General features: G+C 44.4%; 2 protein-coding genes across 2 annotated transcripts in view; one reads left to right on the forward strand and one right to left on the reverse strand.

Moving 5' to 3' along the window:
• The window catches only part of EFL1 (elongation factor like GTPase 1), a 556,540-nt gene extending 535,753 nt beyond the window's left edge, over positions 1 to 20,787 (reverse strand). Inside the window, exon 1 of the mRNA XM_073618573.1 lies at positions 20,666 to 20,787. The gene's annotated coding sequence lies outside the window, so the exon portion shown is untranslated. The remainder of the gene's footprint in view (positions 1 to 20,665) is intronic.
• The window catches only part of SAXO2 (stabilizer of axonemal microtubules 2), a 33,865-nt gene continuing 29,688 nt past the window's right edge, over positions 20,783 to 24,959 (forward strand). Inside the window, exon 1 of the mRNA XM_073618574.1 lies at positions 20,783 to 20,950. Within this exon, the coding sequence (XP_073474675.1) occupies positions 20,913 to 20,950 (38 nt within the window). The 5' untranslated portion in view covers positions 20,783 to 20,912. The remainder of the gene's footprint in view (positions 20,951 to 24,959) is intronic.

Raw genomic sequence — 24,959 nt, forward strand, 5'->3', positions numbered from 1 at the left:
AAATAAAAACATTCTACTCACCTAGATGGTTGCAGCACCAATCCCATCTGCAGCTGTTCCCCGCCGCCTCTACCCTGAGAACTAAGCGATTAAATCCTCATCTCGGTCAGTCATCGCTCTCTGCTCTGCCCCTCCAGCACTCACTGGAGCGCCGGGCTGTGGAGGGGGTGGGAGAGGTTGGCTCAGGCTCTCAGTGGCATGCTGAGAGGCTGAGCCAGCTGTCGTTCTGGGCATCTGGGTGGATCCCGACTCTAAAGTCAGAGCCGGCTGAGTGACGTCAGCCGACAGCAGGCTTTGGCCCGCTGTTGGCTAAAAACGGGTCACAGGAATGCAGAACTAACTGCACTCCTGTGATACATAGGAGAGGTACAGCCAAAAAGAGCTTTGGCCATACTTCTCATTTAAGCCCAGTAACAGCAGGCTCTAACCACTTGCCGACCGCCTAACGACGATATACGTCGGCAGAATGGCACGGGCAGGCAAAATCACGTACCTGGTACGTGATTGCCTTCCCGCGGGCGGGGGGTCCGATCGGACCCCCCCGGTGCCCGAGGCGGTCGGCTTTGGTCTGGGAGCGTTCAGAGATGAGGGGGAGGCCATCCATTCGCGCCCCCCCCCTCGCGATCGCTCCCAGCCAATGAGAATCTTCCCCTGCCTCTGTGTAGTACACAGAGGCAGGGGATGTGATGTCATCTCTCCTCGGCTCGGCAGTTTCCATTCCGGCGCTGAGGAGAGAAGACTGCAATGTGAGTACACCAACACTACACACACAGTAGAACATGCCAGGCACACTTTACACCCCCCTTTACCCCCCAATCCCCCCCATCACACTGACACCAAGCAGGTTTTTTTTTTTTTCTGATTACTGCATGGTGTCAGTTTGTGACAGTTAGTATGGTAGGGCAGTTAGTGGTAGCCCCCTTTAGGTCTAGGGTACCCCCCTAACTCCCCCTAATAAAGTTTTAACCCCTTGATCACCCCCCGTCGCCAGTGTCGCTAAGCGATCATTTTTCTGATCGCTGTATTAGTGTCACTGGTGACGCTAGTTAGGTAGGTAAATATTTAGGTTCGCCGTCAGCGTTTTATAGCGTCAGGGACCCCCATATACTATCGAATAAAGGTTTTAACCCCTTGATTGCCCCCTAGTTAACCCTTTCACCACTGATCACCGTATAACCGTTACGGGTGACGCTGGTTAGTTCGTTTATTTTTTATAGTGGCAGGGCACCCGCCGTTTATTACCTAATAAAGGTTAAGCCCCCTGATCGCCCGGCGGTGAGATGCATCGCCCCAGGCAGCGTCAGATTAGCGCCAGTAGCGCTAACACCCACGCACGCAGCATACGCCTCCCTTAGTGGTATAGTATCTGAACGGATCAATATCTGATCCGATCAGATCTATACTAGTGTCCCCAGCAGTTTAGGGTTCCCAAAAACACAGTGTTAGCGGGATCAGCCCAGATACCTGCTAGCACCTGCGTTTTGCCCCTCTGCCCGGCACAGCCCGGCCCAGCCCAGCCCACCCAAGTGCAGTATCGATCGATCACTGTCACTTACAAAACACTAAACTCATAACTGCAGCGTTCGCAGAGTCAGGCCTGATCCCTGCGATCGCTAACGTTTTTTTTGGTAGCATTTTGGTGAACTGGCAAGCACCCGCCCCAAGCAGGGTCAGGTTAGCGCCAGTACCGCTAACACCCACGCACGCACCGTACACCTCCCTTAGTGGTATCGTATCTGAACGGATCAATATCTGATCCAATCAGATCTATACTAGCGTCCCCAGCAGTTTAGGGTTCCAAAAAACGCAGTGTTAGCGGGATCAGCCCAGATACCTGCTAGCACCTGCGTTTTGCCCCTCCACCCAGCCCACCCAAGTGCAGTATCAATCGATCACTGTCACTTACAAAACACTAAACACATAACTGCAGCGTTCGCAGAGTCAGGCCTGATCCCTGTGGTCGCTAACAGTTTTTTTGATAGCGTTTTGGTGAACTGCCAAGCACCAACGGCATAGTACACCCCGGTCGTAGTCAAACCAGCACTGCAGTAACACTTGGTGACGTGGCGAGTCCCATAAGTGCAGTTCAAGCTGGTGAGGTGGCAAGCACAAGTAGTGTCCCACTGCCACCAAGAAGACGAACACAGGCCCATCGTGCCCATAATGCCCTTCCTGCTGCATTCGCCAATCCTAATAATTGGGAACCCACCGCTTCTGCAGTGCCCGTACTTCCCCCATTCAAATCCCCAACCAAATGCAGTCGGCTGCATGAGAGGCATTTTCTTTATGTCCTCCCGAGTACCCCTACCCAACGAACCCCCCCAAAAAAGATGTTGTGTCTGCAGCAAGTGCGGATATAGGCGTGACGCCCGCTATTATTGTCCCTCCTGTCCTGACAATCCTGGTCTTTGCATTGGTGAATGTTTTGAACACTACCATTCACTAGTTGAGTATTAGCGTAGGGTACAGCATTGCACAGACTAGGCACACTTTTACAGGGTCTCCCAAAATGCCATCGCATTTTGAGAGACCCGAACCTGGAACCGGGTACCGTTATAAAAGTTACAGTTACAAAAAAAAGTGTAAAAAAAAAAAAAAAAAACAAAAACAAAAAAATATATAACATAAAAAAAAATAGTTGTCGTTTTATTGTTCTCTCTCTCTCTAGTCTCTCTCTATTGTTCTGCTCTTTTTTTACTGTATTCTATTCTGCAATGTTTTATTGTTATTATGTTTTATCATGTTTGCTTTTCAGGTATGCAATTTTTTATACTTTACCGTTTACTGTGCTTTATTGTTAACCATTTTTTTGTCTTCAGGTACGCCATTCAAGATTTTGAGTGGTTATACCAGAATGATGCCTGCAGGTTTAGGTATCATCTTGGTAACATTCTTTTCAGCCAGTGGTCGGCTTTCATGTAAAAGCAATCCTAGCGGCTAATTAGCCTCTAGACTGCTTTTACAAGCAGTGGGAGGGAATGCCCCCCCCCCACCGTCTTCCGTGTTTTTCTCTGGCTCTCCTGTCTCAACAGGGAACCTGAGAATGCAGCCGGTGATTCAGCCAGCTGACCATAGAGCTGATCAGAGACCAGAATGGCTCCAAACATCTCTATGGCCTAAGAAACCGGAAGCTACGAGCATTTTATGACTTAGATTTTGCCGGATGTAAACAGCGCCATTGGGAAATTGGGAAAGCATTTTATCACACCGATCTTGGTGTGGTCAGATGCTTTGAGGGCAGAGGAGAGATCTAGGGTCTAATAGACCCAATTTTTTTCAAAAAAGAGTACCTGTCACTACCTATTGCTATCATAGGGGATATTTACATTCCCTGAGATAACAATAAAAATCATTTAAAAAAAAAAAATGAAAGGAACAGTTTAAAAATAAGATAAAAAAGCAAAAAAAAAAGAAAAAAAAAAAAAAAAAAAAAAGCACCCCTGTCCCCCCCTGCTCTCGTGCTAAGGTGAACGCAAGCGTCGGTCTGGCGTTAAATTTAAACGGCAATTACACCATGCATGTGAGGTATCACGGCGAAGGTCAGATCGAGGGCAGTAATTTTAGCAGTAGACCTCCTCTGTAAATCTAAAGTGGTAACCTGTAAAGGCTTTTAAAGGCTTTTAAAAATGTATTTATTTTGTTGCCACTGCACGTTTGTGCGCAATTTTAAAGCATGTCATGTTTGGTATCCATGTACTCGGCCTAAGATCATCTTTTTTTATATCATCAAACATTTGGGCAATATAGTGTGTTTTAGTGCATTAAAATTTAAAAAAGTGTGTTTTTTCCCCAAAAAATGCGTTTGAAAAATCGCTGCGCAAATACTGTGTGAAAAAAAAATTAAACACCCACCATTTTAATCTGTAGGGCATTTGCTTTAAAAAAATATATAATGTTTGGGGGTTCAAAGTAATTTTCTTTAAAAAAAAAATAATTTTTTCATGTAAACAAAAAGTGTCAGAAAGGGCTTTGTCTTCAAGTGGTTAGAAGAGTTGGTGATGTGTGACATAAGTTTCTAAATGTTGTGCATAAAATGCCAGGACAGTTCAAACCCCCCCCCAAATTACCCCATTTTGGAAAGTAGACACCCCAAGCTATTTGCTGAGAGGCATGCCGAGTCCATGGAATATTTTATATTGTGACACAAGTTGCAGGAAAGAGACAAATTTTTTTTTTTTGCACAAAGTTGTCACTAAATGATATATTGCTCAAACATGCCATGGGAATATGTGAAATTACACCCCAAAAGACATTCTGTTGCTTCTCCTGAGTACGGGGATACCACGTGTAAGAGACTTTTTGGGAGCCTAGCCTCGTACGGGACCCCGAAAACCAAGCACCGCCTTCAGGCTTTCTAAGGGCGTAAATTTTTGATTTCACTCTTCACTGCCTATCACAGTTTCGGAGGCCATGGAATGCCCAGGTGGCACAAAACCCCCCCAAATGACCCCATTTTGGAAAGTAGACACCGCAAGCTATTTACTGAGAGGTATAGTGAGTATTTTGCAGACCTCACTTTTTGTCACAAAGTTTTGAAAATTGAAAAAAGAAAAAAAAAAATGTTTTTTCTTGTCTTTCTTCATTTTCAAAAACAAATGAGAGCTGCAAAATACTCACCATGCCTCTCAGCAAATAGCTTGGGGTGTCTACTTTCCAAAATGGGGTAATTTGGGGGGGGTTTGTGCCATCTGGGCATTTTATGGCCTTCAAAACTGTGATAGGTAGTGAAGAGTGAAATCAAAAATTTACGCCCTTAGAAATCCTGAAGGCAGTGATTGGTTTTCGGGGGCCCGGACGCGGCTAGGCTCTCAAAAAGTCCCACACATGTGGTATCCCCATACTCAGGAGAATCAGCTGAATATATTTTGGGGTGCAATTCCACATATGCCCATGGCCTGTGTGAGCAATATATCATTTAGTGACAACTTTTTGTAATTTTTTTTTTTTTGTCATTATTCAATCACTTGGGACAAAAAAATTTATATTCAATGGGCTCAGCATGCCTCTCAGCAATTTCCTTGGGGTGTCTACTTTCCAAAATGGGGTCATTTGGGGGGGGTTGTACTGCCCTGCCATTTTAGCACCTCAAGAAATGACATAGGCAGTCATAAACTAAAAGCTGTGTAAATTCCAGAAAATGTACCCTAGTTTTTAGACGCTATAACTTTTGCACAAACCAATAAATATACGCTTATTGACATTTTTTTTACCAAAGACATGTGGCCGAATACATTTTGGCCCAAATGTATGACTAAAATTGAGTTTATTGGATTTTTTTTATAACAAAAAGTAGAAAATATCATTTTTTTTCAAAATTTTCTGTCTTTAAAGCTTTGGACATCTACAGAGGTTCAAAAATCAAACTGCTGAATGACCGATCAAGGCATATGTCAGGGCCCCAGCAAAACAAACATTGCAGCTTTGACTTGGGAACCGGTTTGGGGAGCATTGTTACAAAAATGAATTAAGCAAAAAAATAGGTAATGTGTAATCTCCAGTATGTGAAGGCAACTGAAACCAGTGTGTAGAAATGCTGCTCAACCTTGCATACAGTTCCTTTGTCTACCTAGCAGTGGTGTGGAAGTGTAACAGATGCCAGACAATTTTTTCAGCTTTGGATGGAATGGGGAAGGGGGTAAAACCTCTGTTGGGCTTTTGCTACTACAGACATTCCAGTGCCACTACAGTCCCCATGCTAGGAGCTATAGTGGTTGACTATCTGTATACAATGCTTGGTTGGCTTATTGTTCATTGATGGTCACTAAGCAATGTACCAGATAATTCCAAGCCTTACCTATTACACACAACTAAGATTTATTAGGATTTTATCCCCCCCTAGGGTACTGTGGGGCATTCTCTCTTGAGCTTCATATGTAGTGTCAAGTCACTTCTAGCACCTGGAAGGCAGCACAGAATATTCAGCCCTATTTAAAGGATACGTTTAAAAGATAAGTTCACCTTTTAGTAGTCCCCATATCTCTCATTACATCACCCCAAGTCTTCAACCACATCTTCCTCTGATTTCACATTATGGGGATTTATAGATTTCCATTATACATACAGGTTTAGGAGGGTAAAACCTTTTTGAATTGCACTTTAACTCACCTAATGTGTGGCGTACACCACAAGCCCCCGGGTCTTATCCCGTCGGTAGATATTTTTAGAACCCTAGTGCAGGGGTGGTACAAGCTTGGCACAATGTAATTATGCATATGTAATACTTATAGGCCTCTGTGGAAGCTATAAATTACAGTAGAAGCCCAAACTACTACAGTGATGGTCACGATCTTCAGGGTGCTGCACCAAGCGGTTGCTCACCCTTCAGTTAAATGCCTTGCATGTTTTTAGTGAATACAAAGCATCCTCTGACTGTGCTCTGTGGAAAGGCAGGGTGGTGGCATCACAATCTCCACCTCATCCAATCAGAAAATATCATGCATTCAATAAGGCATTCTCTGAATGGCAGCCATGCCAGGCATGTGATCCCTTGTTGTTACTATTCAGTACTGCAGCCACTTGGCACAGCACCAAGAAGATTGCAGCCATCACTGTAGTAACTTGGGCTACTACAAAGATTTACAGTTTCCACAAAGGCCAATCAGGTATTATACAGTATATAAATACTTACATTGTGCCAAGATGACCCAATGTAAGTATGCAAAATATATCTTCCCTGGAGTTCAACTTAAAGCAGAGCTCCACCCAAAAATGGAACTTCCGCTTTAAGTGACCGTGACCCCCTGACATGCCACATTTGGCATGTCATTTTTTTGAGTGGGGAGCGGATACCCTCTTCTTAGAGGCATCCACCTCTCACTTCCTTCCAGAGCTCCGCGTCGCCGGAAGGAAGATCACCTCTCCCCCTCCTTCCCTGCAATCTTATGGGACACGTCACAGGTCCCAGAAGATTGCCTGGCCATTCACAGCGGGCAGTGCGGCTTCCGCGTGTGCAGTGCATGCCCGGCTGTAAAGCCACAGCTTGGCGCCCACAGTAAGAATGCCGGCACCATGGAGAGGAGGGGGAAAGGAGCGATGCTTCGTACGCCCGCATCGCTGGACCGTGGGACAGGTGAGTGTCTGATTCTTAAAAGTCAGCAGCTACACTTTTTGTAGCTGCTGACTTTCCTTTTTTTTTTTTTTTCGGTCAAACTCCGCTTTAAAGTGATATTAAAAAGGCACAATTGAAAAAAAATAAACATGTTATACTTACCTGCTTTATGCAGCGGTTTTGCACAGAGCAGCCCAGATCCTCCTCTTCTCGGGTCCCTCGCCGGCGCTCCTGGCCCCTCCCTCCTGTCAAGTGCCCCCAGAGCAAGCAGCTTGCAATGGGGGCATCCGAGCAGGAGCGCTCCCGACCTGCTGCTCTGCATGTCCATTCAGACATGGAGCAGCAGTTCGGCCCCTCCCGCTCTCTCTTCTCATTGGCTCATTAGCTGTGATTGACAGCAACAGGAGCCAATGTAAATGAGGAGATCCGAGACACTTGTGAACATTGCTGGACAGCAATGGAGATCAGGTAAGTATTTGGGGGGGGGGGGGGGGGGGGGCGCTGCTGCACACAGAAGGTTTTATACCTTCATGCATAGAATACATGAAGGTAAAAAAAAATTTAAAAAAACTTGAGCCTTTAAAATACATGACTTTCATAAATATATTTTGATAAACATGAACGGCTTCCATTGCCAACATTTTACATTCATCTCCAGGACCTTTGGTACTAAGTCTACAAGCCTCGGCTACATACAACACTGCAAAGACCCCAGCACAGCGACAATCCCCTCATGACTAATTTACACACTCTGATAATAAAATACATTTGCATTTTAAATATTCATCTCTAAAATGTAGAAACAGATGGTCAGAAATTAAAACAGTAAATATTCTGAGAAGCAGTGATTTTTTTTTTCCCGTTTTTAATAAAGCAGATCAATGTTGATAGGGACTTTTCCGGTGCCAACAATCCAGGACAAATCAACTCCTTGGTTTCTCACCAAACAACACAGACAGCATGTATGGTAAGCTATAGGAAATGTTTTGTAAATGGCATTAGAGGGAAGTGTCAGCATAGAAATAGGGCTTAAATAACGAATAGATTAATCGACAACTGATCGATTATAAAAATAGTTGTCAACTATTTTCATAATCGATTAATAGGCCAGCCGATTAGTTGGCACTGCATACAGAATGCATTATTTGTTTACATATCAGGAAATACAGTGCAGCACACATACAGCTCAGTACACCATCCATACATGTCAGTAAGTGCCTGAGAACTTGTCAATGTGTGAGGAGCAATGTCTCATGGGACATGTAGTCCTGGGCAGGAAGTGAATGGTTCTAAAGGCAGAAGTTTTTTTTTTACCTGGAGACTCATAGACTGGAGGTAACAGAAGACATTACAATTATATTTATAGTAAACTTGTACCAGTATTGTGCATTATATTTAAAATGATCATATCCATGAAAAAATAAAAAAATCTCAGCTTTTAGTACAACTTTAATATAAAAGATTTTTATCTCCCTTCCACCCTTCAAGTCTGACTCCTAGTTAAAATGCCCAATATATATATATATATATATATATATATATATATATATATATATATATATATATATATATATATATATATATATATATAATAAATACACCCAATAAAAAAAATATATAAATAATTATATATATATATATATATATATATATATATATATATATATATAATTACTTTCACTGTGTTTCACAGTATAAATGAACTCCTTATCTGCTCTTTTTATACTATAAAAGGCTAATTTTAGTTTGTTTGCTTTTTTTAACCCCATTATGACAGGTGATACAAAAAAAAAAAGCACGCTTCTGCTGCTCCTAAATATCTTAGGCCTGGTTCACACCGATGCGTTTTTTGGTGCTTTTTGCAGAAACAAATTACAGTTCATTTAACATGGTTTACTATGAGAGAAGTTCACATCTATGCTTTTTTCAGCTGCTGCATATTTGGAAAGGGTCAGGGACTTTTTTCAAAACTGTGCTTTTTTTGGTTCAATAAACTTCAATGGAGAAGCTTCAGAAAAGCATGTAGTGCGTTTTTGCAGCAATTTGCGTTTTTTAATCTGCACAACAACAATGGCCAAAAAAAGCATAAAAAATGCATAACGCAAATCGCAGCAAAATCGCATGTGCAAAAATGCAAAACACACAGCAAAAAGTCCTGTAAAAACTGATCAAAAGCAAACTGCACAGGTGTGAACCGAGCCTTATGCTGGCCACACGGATCAATTTTCGAACGAGAATATTCATACGAAAAATCTTTGTATATATTCGTTGAATGAAAGAATGTTGTTTGAAATTTTCACTTGCTTTTAACATTCCGTTTTAACCACTTAAGGACCAGCCTAGTTTTGGAATTTAGGTGTTTACATGTTTAAACCAGTTTTTTTTTTTTTGCTAGAAAATTACTTAGAACCCCCAAACATTATATATGGTTTTATTTCTAACACCCTAGAGAATAAAATGGTGGTCATTGCAATACTTTTTTTTCACACCGTATTTGTGCAGCGGTCTTACAAGCATGCTTTTTTTTTTGAAAAATTCACTTTTTTGAATAAAAAAATAAGACAACATTAAAGTTAGCCCAATTTTTTTATATTGTGAAAGATAATGTTGCGCCGAGTAAATTGATACCCAACATGTCACGCTTCAAAATTGCGCACGCTCATGCAATGGCATCAAACTTTTACCCTCAAAAATCTCCATAGGCGACGTTTAAAAAAATTCTACAGGTTGCATGTTTTGCGTTACAGAGGAGGTCTAGGGCTAGAATTATTGCTCTAACGATCGCGGCGATACCTCACATGTGTGGTTTGACTCACGTATGCGTTCGCTTCTGCGCGCAAGCTCGTCGAGACGGGGCGTTTTAAAGAAAAAATTTTATTTTTCTTATTTATTTTACTTCATTTTATTTATTTGTACACTGTTTTTTAAAAAAAAAATTGTGATTATTTTTTAATACTATTACAAGGAATGTAAACATCCCTTGTAATAGAAAAAAGCATGACAGGTCCTCTTAAATATGAGATCTGGGGTCAAAAAGACCTCAGATCTCATATTTGGACTTAAATGCAATAAAAAAATAAAAAAAAAAAAGTAATTTGAAAAAAATGACATTGAAAAAATGTGGCTTTAAGACGTATGGGCGGAAGTGACGTTTTGACGTCGCTTCCGCCCTGCAGTGTCATGGAGATGGGTGGGGGCCAAATTCCCCTCACTCGTCTTCATGCTCAGCTAGGGAAAGGACGCGATCGCCTCCGCTGCTGCCGGCGGCTCCGGTAAGCGGCGGAGGGCACCGGATCGCGGCGGAAAGGGGGGGGGGCCCTCTCCCACCACCGATAAAAGTGATCTTGCGGCAAATCCGCCGCAGAGACCACTTTTATCTTGTAGCCGGCCAAAAACGGGGATACCGGGGTTATGGCAGCTAGCTGCTGCCATTACAACGATATCCGCCCCCAAAGTTTGGACGTATATGTACATGCGGCAAGTGGTTAAAATGAATTTAGCCTCTTCCCTCCCAAAGGTACGTCATATGACGTCCTTGACTTTGAGCGTGTATAACTGAAGCTACAGGCATCATTCAGATATCATCTTTTAGTGCCGGCGATTCCCTACACCATAAGAACGATCATAGCGGCTGTTTGGTCCCTTGATCGTTCTTACGGACAGGGAGAGGGGACGTTTCCCCCCTCCCGCCACCCTCCGGTGCTTCCAACGGTGAGTTGGAGACAGGATCCGCAGGCCCCAGATGGTGACCATAGAGATTTCCGGCAGACTAGATGGGCGCCGGATTCTCTTTGATCGTTCGGAGGCCGGGCACGATGTTAGGACGTTACGCCCGGCCTCTGCATTTAAACGAATGGCGCCGCCTCGGCTGGGAACCCTTTCTTTTATTTTTTTGATTTCAGGCTTCCCAGCCTAGAGGTGAGATGTGGGGTCTTATTGACCCCATATCTCACTGTAAAGAGGACCAATCATTAGGGATGCACCAATACCATACTTTTTTTTTAGTACTCGCCGATACCGATACCTACCACAACTGTTTTGTTTACACTTCAGCTGTCAGCAATGGTACAAAGCATTGAAAAGTCATTTACAAATTAAATAAATTGATTTTGTTTTTTAATTGTGTGCTTTTTTAACGTGAAATGTGTAAATATATGTTAATATATATGTGTGAAGATATTCACTAACAAAGCAAACAAAAAAAAGTTTTAAATGTTTATCGTTTATAAAATAGATGTGAACAAAAAAAAAGGCTGGAAAATAATAATTAAATGAAGAATAGGGAGTTAATTAAGGCCCCTTATTAACCCATTAATTTACTCTAAACAGAGGAACATTTGTTCATCCCCGCTGACAGCTCAAAGAACCGAGCCTGAAAGTATCGGTTTCAGGTATCGGTGCATTTGCACGAGTACCGATACTTGTGCAAATACTCGGTATCTGCACTGATACTGATACTAGCATCAGTGCAACCCTACCGATCATGCCATGTTCCTATTACAAGGAATGTTTAAAGTGATCAAACATTTTTTTTTTTTTTTAAAAGTGTCTAACTAAAAAAAGAAATGTAAAGTTAACAATAAAAAAAAAAGATACATTTTTTAAAGCGCCCCTGCTCGCACACAGAAGCGAAAGCATACGTAAGTCCCGCCCACATATAAAAACATTGTTCAAACCACACATGTGAGGTATCGCCGCGAACGTTAGAGCAAGATAAATAATTCTAGATCTCCTCTGTAACTCAAAACATGTAACCAGTAAAAAATTGAAAGCGTCGCCTATGGGGATTTTTAAGTACCGAAGTTTGCCGCCATTCCACAAGCGTGTGCAATTTTGAAGCGTGACATGTTAGGTATCTATTTACTCGGCGCAACTTCATCTTTCACATTATGCAAAAAAATTGGGCTAACTGTAATGTTTTTTTTGTTTTTTTTTTTAAAGCATGAAAATTTTTTTTTTTCCAAAAAAACGTGTTCGAAAAATTGCTGTGCAAATACTGTGTGAGATAAAAAGTTGCAACGACCGCCATTGTATTCTCTAGGGTCTTTGCTAAAAAAAAAAAAAAAAAAAAAAAAAACATATATAATGTTTGGGGGTTCTATGTAATTTTCTAGCAAAAAGAATTATGAACTTTACATGTAGGAGAGAAATGTCAGAATTGGCCTGGATGGAAAGTGGTTAATTTCTGAACGAAAACCTCACTATACACTGTGAAAATTCCTTTGACCAAGACGTTTTCTATTCTGCACCTTCACACTTCCCATCACTGTGGTTGAAAACGAACGTCACTTTCGGATTGATCGTTTGATAATCTGATCGTTAGTACACAGCTTTCGACGGCCGATCAACAGTCCGTCCAACAAAATCCGAAGGGACAAACACAAAAACTTTGCTCGGACGACAGCCCATCGTACGACAATCGTTTAACTGCTTCATCCCCGGAAGATTTTACCCCCTTCCTGACCAGAGCACTTTTTGCGATTCGGCACTGCGTCGCTTTAACTGACAATTGCGCGGTCGTGCGACGTGGCACTCAAACAAAACTGATGTCCTTTTTTTCCCCACAAATAGAGCTTTCTTTTGGTGGTATTTGATCACCTCTGCGGTTTTTATTTTTTGCTCTATAAACAAAAATAGCGACAATTTAAAAAAAAAAAACGCATTATTTTTTACTTTTTGCTATAGTTTTGCGTTTTTTTTCAGCGTAAGCGACATAACATGGCGGCGATTCATGCAGCCGAGCCATGTTGCCGCAGTACAACTGCGTCGGCTGGTTGGCAAGCGGTTATTCAGTACAGTATGTGTCCGCTACAAATCGATAGACGAACACCACGCATGATCGGAAACACGAAAATAAACCAGAAGGATACAGGGGGTCACACGTATTTTACATCATTTCAAATACGTAGCTATGCACACCGGAAAGTTTTTACAGAATCGTACCACAAAAATCTTACTTTTCGTAGAGCATATTTTGCACTATTGTATTCGATATTAGATTTATGCAACAAAATGCGAACGATACGTTGTACGATAATCGGAATGTGTGTATGAGGCATTAAGCCTCGTATACACGGTACGATTGTTGGCAGCGGATAGTCTGTTGGCAAATAGTTGTCCTAAAATCTCACCATTAGTACGCTCCTTTTGACAATTGTTGTCATACATTCGGCCAACAAACGTTGGATGGCAGGCCAGTACATTTTCGGCAGACAATGGTTTGATGTCAGACTTTCGTATGGTCAGTACACAAGTCTGTCACACAAAAGTCGAAAGTACAAACACGCATGCTCGGAATCAATGCTCATCAAACACGAAATTAGCCGAAGGGGCCCAAAGGGTGGCGCCCAAGAGCTGAAATTCCTCGTAGTACATCACTACGTTTGTGTTTGTTGCACAACAATTGTGTACTGCAAGACAAGATCTTGGCACACACCCTTTTGACAAAAATCAGACGCCCTGTTGGTTAACAATCTGAAAATGTGTATGAGGCTTAAGATACAAATCAGATTTTAGGCATCCCCTGCAACAAAAATGTCATTTTTGGTGAGATACACTCAAAGGGAAATCACGTCTAAAGTGGTGCAGACCAGGCAGCTTGCCTCCTTATTGCCCTGCAGGTGCAGCAGCTGACTGATAATTATAAAACCACTGCCATACAGATTCACTTTGCACATGGACACAGACAAACAACAAACAGCTATTCTTTCAGAATAACAAAAGGTGTGAATCTGCAACAAAGTTTTTTAAATTCCTTGTAATGTACAGAGATCACCCAGATAGGAATGTTTTTTTTGTTTTTTTTATCAACAAAAGTGGAGTTACTCTTTAACCACTTAACAACCGGCCCATAGCCAAATGACGGCTACAGGGCGGTTGTTTAACTCTGGGAGGACGTCCAGGGACGTCCTCCCAGAATTCTGCTCTCGCGCGCCCCCCTAGGGCGCGCACTCGAGAGCATCCGTGATCGCCGGGTCCACAGGACCCGGCGCATCACAGATCCCGGTAAATGGCCGCTGATCGCGGCCGTTTACCATGTGATCGCTCCGTCAAATGACGGAGCGATCACATGTAAACAAACCGGCGTCATCTGATGACGCCGGTTCCTCTCCTCCCCCTCTCCTCCCCTTCTGTGTACCGATCGGTACACAGTGACCGAAGAGGCGGATGGATGGATGGCTGCAGCGTTGTGGGCTGCATCTGTAGTGCCCACAGCGCTGCACAGAGACATCCAGCCATCCATCCATCCATGCTCAGCCATCCCTACTACTCTGCATGCCCTGCAATGCTGTGCAATACTCTGCAATTCCCTCTGCAATACCCCGCAATACTCTGCCATACCCTGGAATACCCCGCAATACTCTGCCATACCCTGCAATACCCCGCAATACTCTGCCATACCCTGCAATACCCCGCAATACTCTGCCATACCCTGCAATACCCCGCAATACTCTGCCATACCCTGCAATACCCCGCAATACTCTGCCATACCCCGCAATACTCTGCCATACCCTGCCATACCCCGCAATACTCTGCCATACCCTGGAATACCCCGCAATACTCTGCCATACCCCGCAATACTCTGCCATACCCTGGAATACCCCGCAATACTCTGCCATACCCTGGAATACCCCGCAATACTCTGCCATACCCCGCAATACTCTGCCATACCCTGGAATACCCCACAATACTCTGCCATACCCTGGAATACCCCGCAATACTCTGCCATACCCTGGAATACCCCGCAATACTCTGCCATACCCTGGAATACCCCGCAATACTCTGCCATACCCTGCAATACTCTGCCATACCCTGCAATACCCTGCAATACCCCGCAATACTCTGCCATACCCCGCAATACTCTGCCATACCCCGCAATACTCTGCCATACCCCGCAATACTCTGCCATACCCCGCAATACTCTGCCATACCCCGCAATACTCTGCCATACCCCGCAATACTCTGCCATACCCCGCAATACTCTGCCATACCCCGCAATACTCTGCCATACCCCGCAATACTCTGCCATACCCCGCAATACTCTGCCATACCCTGCAATACCCCAAAATACTCTGCCATACCCCGCAATACTCTGCCATACCCTGGAATACCCCACAATACTCTGCCATACCCTGCAATACCCTGAAATACCCTGAAATATCCCGCAATACCCAGCCATACTCTGCAATACTCAGTGATACCCAGCCATACTCTGCCATACCCAGCCATGCTCTGCAATACCCCACAAAAATCTGCAATACTCTGCCATACCCAGCCATACTCTGCCATACCCAGCCATACTCTGCCATACCCAGCCATACTCTGCCATACCCAGCCATACTCTGCCATACTCTGCAATACCCAGCCATACTCTGCAATACTCGGTGATACCCAGCCATACTCTGCCATACCCAGTCATACTCGGCGATACTCTGCAATACCCAGCCATGCTCAGCCGTACCCAGCCTCTGTATGTGGCCAGGCTGTGGAAGTCTCACACATGTGGTATCGCCGTACTCAGGAATAGTAGGAGAATCTATTTTGGGGGGTCATTTTTGGTATGTACATGCTATGTGTTAGAAATATTGTATAAATGGACAACTTTGTGTTAAAAAAAAAAAAAGCGTTTTAACCACTTCCCGCCTTCCGTCATACGACGTCCTTGACTTTGTGCGGGGATATCTGAATGATGGGTGCGATTCCCTACACCATAAGAATGATCGTAGCGGCTGTTACACTGCTTGATCGTTCTTACGGGAGGCGAGAGGGGACGCCCCCCCCTCCCGCCGCCCTCCGGTGCTTCTACCGACTCACAGCTATGATCGAAGCCAGGATCTTTTTTTTTTTTTTTTTTTTTTTTTATTTCAGGAACAGCCTAGAGGTGAGATGTGGGGTCTTATTGACCCCATATCTCACTGTAAAGAGGACCTTTAATGCCATATTCCTATTACAAGGGATGTTTACATTCCTTGTAATAGGAATAAAAGTGATCAAAACATTTTTTTTTGGGGAAAAAAGTGTCTAAAATAAATAAAGTAAAATGAACAATAAAAAAAAATAAATTTTTTTTAAAGCGCCCCTGTCCGTGTGCTCGCATGCAGAAGCGAACGCATACGTAAGTCCCGCCCACATATGAAAACGGTGTTCAAACCACACATGTGAGGTATCGCTGCGATCGGTAGAGCGAGAGCAATAATTTTGGCCCTAGACCTCCTCTGTAACTCAAAATTTGTAACCAGTAAAAAATTTTAAAGCGTCGCCTATGGGGATTTTTAAGTGGTGAAGTTTGGCGCCATTCCACAAGCGTGTGCAATTTTGAAAGGTGACATGTTAGGTATCTATTAACTCGACATAACTTCATCTTTCATATTATGCAAAAACATTGGGCTAACCTTACTGTTTTGTTTTTTTTTAAAGCAAAAAACAGTTTTTTTTCCAAAAAAAACGCGTTCCAAAAATTGCTGCGCAAATATCGTGCGAGATAAAAAGTTGCAATGACCGCTATTGTATTCTCTAGGGTCTTTGCTAAAAAACATATATAATGTTTTGGGGTTCTATATAATTTTCTAGCAAATAAATGATGATTTTTACATGTAGGAGAGAAATGTCAGAATTGGCCTGGGTGCTCCAGAACGCCTGAAGGTGCTCCCCTGCATGTTGGGCCTCTGTATGTGGCCACGCTGTGTAAAAGTCTCACACATGTGGTATCGCCGTACTCGGGAGTAATAGCAGAATGTGTTTTGGGGTGTAATTTGTGGTATGCATATGCTGTGTGTGAGAAATAACCTGCTAATATGACAATTTTGTGAAAAAAAAAAAAGAAAAAAAAAAAACTTGATTTTGCAAAGAATTGTGGGAAAAAATGACAACTTCAAAAAACTCATCATGCATCTTTCTAAATACCTTGAAATGTCTTCTTTCCAAAAAGGGGTCATTTGGGGGGTATTTGTACTTTTCTGGCATGTTAGGGTCTCAAGAAATGAGATAGGCCGTCAGTACTTCAGGTGTGATCAATTTTCAGATATTGGCTTGTGGACGCTATAACTTTCACAAAGACCAAATAATATACACTAATTTGGGTTATTTTTACCAAAGATATGTAGCGGTATAAATTTTGGCCAAAATATATGAAGAAAAATTACTAATTTTCAAAATTTTATAACAGAAACGAAGAAAAATTTATTTTTTTTACAGATTTTTCGGTCTTTTTTCTTTTATAGCGCAAAAAATAAAGAACCCAGCGGTGATTAAATACCACCAAAAGAAAGCTCTATTTGTGTGAAAAAAAGGACAAAAAATTCATATAGATACAGTGTTGCATGACTGAGTAATTGTCATTCAAAATGTGAGAGCACCAAAAGCTGAAAATTGGTCTGGTTATTAAGGGGGTTTAAGTGCCCAGTGGTCAAGTGGTTAATGTATTCTAAATGTGGATCTTTCTATGTGAGAAAGACAAAAGAGGCCTTTTTGGCATAGAATCTGCAATCATTTAAACCTTATTGAGTGTTGCAAATGGAGCGGATAGTAAAATTAAAGAGAAGCTCCAGTCTGTAAAAAAAAAAAAAAATCAACAGCTACAAATACTGTAGCTGCTGACTTTTAATATAAGGACACTTATGTGTACATTTAAGTATTTTGTGCACTACAAAACACCAGTTTATTTTGTGTCGGAAATTCCTATGGAAAATGTGTGATGGAGCCCACACACGGTCGGAATTTCCGACAACAAGGTCCTATCACACATTTTCCATCGGAAAATCCGACCGTGTGTACAGGGCATAAGTATGCAAGACAAGATCCTGGGACACGCCCTTTTGACAAAAATCAGACGCTCGGTTGGCCAACAATCGTACCGATTTTCTGCAGATTTTTGTCTTCAGAATTACCCAAACCATATAATAGGAGGTCAAACCTTAAGAGTTTTTCCATTTGTATGCAATCAGACAGGCCCTTCCACTACATGGCTTTGGTAAATCTGAAGACAAAAATCTGCAAAAAATCTAATAGTGTGTATGGGGCTTTAGTCCGTAGGGTTCAATATTGACTTGTCCCACCCTTTGCAGATATAACAGCTTCAACTCTTCTGGGAAGGCTGTCCACAAGGTTTAGGGGTGTGTCTATGGGAATGTTTGATCATTCTTCCAGAAGAGCATTTGTGAGGTCAGGTACTGATGTTGGACGAGAAGGCCTGGTTCACAGTCTCCGCTCTAATTCAAAACACGAAACGATAGAACATCGAAAGGTGTTCTATCAGGTTGAGGTCAGGACTCTGTGCAGGCCAGTCAAGTTCCTCCACCCCAAACTTTCTCATACATGTCTTTATGGACCTTGCTTTGTGCACTGGTCCAAATCATTTGGTGGAGGGGGGATTATGGTGTGGGGTTATTTTTCAGGGGTTGGGCTTGGCCCCTTAGTTCCAGTGAAGGGAACTCTTAAGGCGTCAGCATACCAAGACATTTTGGACAATTTCATGCTCCCAACTTTGTGGGAACAGTTTGGGGATGGCCCTTCATGTTCCAACATGACTGCACACCAGTGCACAAAGCAAGGTCCATAAAGACATGGATGAGCGAGTTTGGGGTGGAGGAACTTGACTGGCCTGCACAGAGCCCTGATCAGTGGTGACTGGTGGGGGGGCGGCAAATAGTACCAGCCAACCCCACCGTAACCCATCGGTCAGGTCTGGTGCACTTACCCCATCTATGCAGCGCTTCTCCCGGGCTCTCGGCGGCTCTCTAATTCTCCTGCTCTCCACGGGGCGACGGCTCTGGTTTCCGTTTCCTCCCTCCTTCTCGGCGGCCAATCAGGAGTCTTCTATTTTCGGCCAATCAGAAAACAAGTCTCACACCCACTTCTGATTGGCTGGATTGAGGATCAGTGTTACAACAGCGAATATTCATGGATAGCATTTTCACCTAGCAGTAAGAAGGGTCGCTGGTTTAAATCCCGACCACGACACTACCTGCTTGGAGTTTGCATGTTCTCCCTGTGCCTGTGTGGGTTTCCTCCGGGTACTCCGGTTTCCTCCCACACTCCAAAGACATGCTGGTAGGTTAATTAGATCCTGTCGAAAAAATTGGCCAAATATGTGTATGTTAAGCGTGTTGGGACCCCATGGGGCAAAGGGCTGCGATATACCGCAGATGGACACCGGCGTCAAAAAAGCGCCCTGAGGCGATTCAGTTCGTATAGGTAGCGCTATACAAGTCACTCATTCATTCATTTATTCGCTGTTGCAACACCTGGGTGGGCTCATGGCGCAATGCTCTGTGCCACAAGCCCACCTATTTTGGAGTCTATGGCTCTAATCAGGTGGTTCAAAATAACATCCCCGCTGGTGTAATTCAGGCGCCCGGCGTCCTGAAAGGGGCAGGATGCCTGAATAGGGGGTGGCAACGGCACGGCAGCCTTGAAAAGATTCATGCTATGCATGAATTTATCCATTAGTCATATAGAGGGTGGTGTGGAGAGAGGGGGTGGAGCCCAGGCGTCTCTAATGGATGGGTCCCCACTGGTCCTGACCTCGACAGAACACCTTTGGGATTATTTAGAACAGAGACTGCGAGCCAGGCCTTCTCATCCACATCAGCACCTGACCTCACAAATGCACTTCTGGAAGAATGGTCAAACATTCCCATAGACACACTAAACCTTGTGGACAGCCTTCCCAGAAGAGTTGAAGCTGTTATAACTGCAAAGGGTTGGCCAACTCAATATTGAACCCTACGGACTAAGACTGGGATGTTATTAAAGTTCATTTGCGTGTAAAAGCAGGTGTCCTAATACTTTTGGTAATATTGTGTATATAAAATATATGGCTCCTCTCTCTTTTTCTGTATTCAAATGTATTAGCAATTTTTATTTTTTGAGTGTGGAGGCAGGTTATATTTCATTTTGCCACATTCCTGGATCATGGGATTCTTCCGGCGATTCTAGAACACCCAGATGTGAAAAGGGCCAAAAAAGGCTTGTAGAGGTGGGGAAGGAGAAACGACAGCACACCGATCTTCCCAGTGAATGGCTGTGCAGAGGTGGGGGAGGGGGTGTCAGGACAAGTCTGATCATTGGAGGGGAGCAGGCTTAGTTCCCAGCACAGCCAGAAAAACCATGCTGCTTAGTGTGGTCAGTTTTTAATAGGAAAGCAGAGGGGCTGGCAGGAACACCGGGGATTTCACACAAGGGAAGCAATACAAAGAGAACAGAAGACTTTCTCATACAAGTACATAGTACAGCAGACACATGTCAGGAATATGGAATGCTGGGGTAACATACTCTATAAGAGTCTTCTGTATTAGCTACAAAACCTGCAACATAGTAAACATGTGATGATGGTGTATAGTTATATAGTGGGTGTGTAATGATATAAAGTGATTGTATATAGATTGGTCCCTGGTGGAGAGGGGGGTTTGCACACAGTGAGAGGTGAGGACTCTCTCCAGGACTCTCTGGTTCCAGTCCTCCATCTCAGTGACACCATGTAGTGAGGGATCATTATAGTGTCACTTCTCCCCACCAGGAGTCTCCTGACCCTCCGCCTCCCTTCTATCCTCCCTGTAAAGTCCTTCTCCTCTCATACAGCTCCATGTAAACAAAGCTCCATCCCCAATCATCACTCACCGTCACCAGTGACAGCTCCACTCCTGCAGCATGTGCAGCCCATACCCGGAAGTCGCTCAGCTCTGCGCCTACTCCTGGCTCGACGTGCCCCTGGCGTCACCACGCACACGGCGCGCTGGTTGACAGGACGCTGAGGGGGTTGCTAGGAGACAGTCTGCTTGCCTAGTAACCAGAACCCTGTGCACAGCGTGACACTCCGCCGCGCCGCAGCTCGCTGACTACAGACCCGGGACCACCGACCGCAGACATGAGGAGGAAGTGTATCTGTGAGATCTGCACCTGCGGGTAGGAGAGACACCATCACACGGGGAGCATGGCTGTCTGTACTGAGGGGAGGGGGACACCTGTGACACCACAGGGGGGAAGAGAGGAGGGGGGGCACTGGTAACAACAGAGAGGAGAGGAGGGGGGACACTGGTGACACCAGAGGGGAGAGGAGGGGGGACACTGGTGACACCAGAGGGGAGAGGAGGGGGACACTGGTGACACCAGAGAGGAGAGGAGGGGGGACACTGGTGACACCAGAGGGGAGAGGAGGGGGTCACCCAGGGCCGTCTTTAATATTGATTGGACCCTGGGCAAAAATTTTCTTGGGGCCCCCCCCCCATTCAATTTCACTCTCCACCTGCTCTGAGACATACAATAAATGGCAGTAATGCCGCGTACACACGAGCGGACTTTACGGCAGACTTTGCCCGGCTGACCTTTTGACGGACTTTCTGAATGAACGGACTTGCCTACACACAATCCACCAAAGTCCGTCGAATTCACACGTGATGACGTACGACCGGACTAAAACAAGGAAGTTCATAGCCAGTAGCCAATAGCTGCCCTAGCGTGGCTTTTTGTCCGTCAAACTAGCATACAGACGAGCGGACTTTTCGACCGGACTCGAGTTCGACGGATAGATTTAAAACATGTTTCAAATCTAAGTCCGTCCAACTTTTGAGAAAACAAAGTCCGCTGGAGCCCACACACGATCGAATTTTCCGACGAAATCCCGTCCGCCGGGCAAAGTCTGCCGTAAAGTCCGCTCGTGTGTACGCGGCATTAGACTTAAAATCGGTTTACTGTATCAGATCAGGCAGCAATTGCGATTGGTTGCCAGTGGTTACAGCATATCATTACTGCTTACTGACTAGTTGCTAGAGGTTACAGCACACATTACGGCTCACTGATTAGTTGCTAGAGGTTAAAGCAAATTATTACTGCTTGTTAATTGGTTGCTAGAGATTACTGTACAGTAATACTGCTCACTGATTGGTTACTAGAGGTTACAGCACATCATCTACTCACTGTAGGGGAGCCTGATATACATATGAATGTCGCCTTTATTTACATATCAATGCCGCCGGCCGTAGCTATTTACTTAGTAATGCTGCCACTATTTACATATAAATGACAGTTATTTACATGTAAACACAGGGTCTGCAGGTGAGTTATCTGTACACAACAATAGGGCAGATCTGGGCAGCATTAGTACCAGCACTTCACACTGAGATATCAGGACACAGCACAGGACTAAAACTTCAAGGGGCAAGGGATTTTAAACATGGATAGTTGGCAAGTATGATGCAGCTGCTTTGGGTCCCACAACAATAACAGGGCCCAGGGCAGCTGCCCCTTTTGCCCTGCCTTAAAGACCGCCCTGGGGTCACCTGTGACACCAGAGGGGAGAGGAGGGGGGACACTGGTGACACCAGAGAGGAGAGGAGGGGGTCACCTGTGACACCAGAGAGGAGAGGAGGGGGGACACTGGTGACACCAGAGGGGAGAGGAGGGGGGACACTGGTGACACCAGAGGGGAGAGGAGGGGGACACTGGTGACACCAGAGGGGAGAGGAGGGGGACACTGGTGACACCAGAGGGGACAGGAGGGGGTCACCTGTGACACCAGAGGGGACAGGAGGGGGTCACCTGTGACACCAGAGGGGAGAGGAGGGGGGACACTGGTGACACCAGAGGGGAGAGGAGGGGGACACTGGTGACACCGGAGAGGAGAGGAGGGGGGACACTGGTGACACCAGAGGGGAGATGAGGGGGGACACTGGTGACACCAGAGAGGAGAGGAGGGGGTCACCTGTGACACCAGAGGGGAGAGGAGGGGGACACTGGTGACACCAGAGGGGAGAGGAGGGGGACACTGGTGACACCGGAGAGGAGAGGAGGGGGGACACTGGTGACACCAGAGGGGAGAAGAGAGGAGGGGGACACTGGTGACACCAGAGAGGAGCAGAGAGGAGGGGGACACTGGTGACACCAGAGAGGAGTAGAGAGGAGGGGGACACTGGTGACACCAGAGGGGAGAAGAGAGGAGGGGGACACTGGTGACACCAGAGAGGAGAAGAGAGGAGGGGGACACTGGTGACACCAGAGAGGAGTAGAGAGGAGGGGGACACTGGTGACACCAGAGGGGAGAAGAGAGGAGGGGGACACTGGTGACACCAGAGGGGAGAAGAGAGGAGGGGGGAACCCCAGAATTCCAGGGAACCCTGGTTGAGAATGGTTGGGCTAGACAAAAAAAAAAAAAAATCAAAATAGTAATATTACTCACCAAAACATGATGTATTATATGGGTTTGAGCAGTACGTGACATGCAATGGGGGTTATGTACAAAAGGCAACTCCACTTTGCACTACAAGTGAACTTGGAAGTGCAGTCACTGTGGATCTGAGGGGGACATGCAAGGAAAATAAACAACAGCATTTTTGCTTGCACGTGATTGGATGATAAAATCAGCAGAGCTTCCCCTCAGATCTACTACAATCTACAGTGACTACACTTCCAAGTGCATTTTCAAGTGCACTTGCAGTACACTTGTAGTGCAGAGTGGATTTGCCTTTAGTAAATAACCCCCATAGCATGGTTAGCAAGTTGTTTGAAACATATCTTACAAAATTCCCCGATGTATCTCCAGGCCTCTCTTACCATTAAAGGTCATGTTGTCATATTTTTATTTTCTAGAAATTGTGACGCTGAAAGTCCTTTTTTTTAATTCTCTATTTATCATTTTCAAATCAGACAGGAGAACTCAATCCAGTTTCAAGGTAGAGAAAAAATATGTCAGACACAAAAGGCTTTGTACACATTTGGTAGTCAGAAGGCAGTTAACTGTAGCAACTCAAGCAGATGCAGATTATTCAATATGAGGTACACATCAGAAGGTGCTCACAATTGAACATGTGCCATACAAGACCCATTACCCAATGATTAAGATACTTCCTGTATAACCATAGAACAGCAAAGAAAGAAAGGGGGAAAAGAAAAAGAAGAAGAAAAAGGAAAAAAGGGGAGGAGCGGGGCTAAAGGTAGGGACTTGTAGGTGCACGACTGGGATCCGTCCTGTCAATAGTACTCTAGCACAATCTCTGTAGCCATCCTAGGAACTGGCTTATGGAATAAAGCTTGAGAGCCTAGGATATATCTCAGTAATTAGGAGAGCAGGTAAATTCAGTCCAGTAGAACCATGTTTTTACGGAAACATTCTTACCTGTGATTGGCTGAGATCATAAGTTCCTCCACTAGCTTAGTAAACCACAGACTCAGAAGAGGAGGCAGTGGTTTGTTTCCAGCAGACAAGGATACATGCCTTCCCAGCATTAAGTATATGTATCAATAGAGAACGCTTATAGTGCTTCAATGGCATAGTGGTTAGATGAAGAAGAAACGCAGCTGCGTCATTGAGCATTTAAACATCTGTACATATAAGATCCAATGCTTAAATTATGACCAGAAGCCCTAAAGTCTTGAACACATTCAGAAGATGTAGAGCATAGAGTCCTCCTCCTCCTCCGGACATCTCTAACACTGTGGGAACAGTTTATGTACGATCTTGGGGACATTTTACCACCTAATTAGGACACTTCGCTGGGTGGCAAGTGACCCTTCCTGACAGTATTCACTTTGTGACATATAGTAGTTTTGCGGGAACTAAATTTCCTGAAATCTACAGCCATGGTGGTGACATATGTGGCACTGAGCTCCTCTCAAACCTCCAGGCCTATAGGCAGCTTAGCCAAAAGTGATTTGAAGCACTTGCACACTTCCTTTGGCAATTCCTTAGGAACCCCCCACCCTACTTACACCATAACTTTGATCCAGCAGCTGATTGTTAGTTAAAGCTGACCTCCAGACAGATCATGAATATCGTAGATATAGATATGATAGAAGTCAGTGGATGCATTTATGTCTTTATTTTAAAAAAAGTTACATTTAATATTTAAATGCGGCTAGTGCAAATATCTGAATTTGACTTAATTTAGGTCTGCTGTGCTCAGGAGCAATCATACTGGTA

Source organism: Aquarana catesbeiana, linkage group LG03 (genome assembly GCF_042186555.1).
Source record: "Aquarana catesbeiana isolate 2022-GZ linkage group LG03, ASM4218655v1, whole genome shotgun sequence".
NCBI lineage: Eukaryota > Metazoa > Chordata > Amphibia > Anura > Ranidae > Aquarana > Aquarana catesbeiana.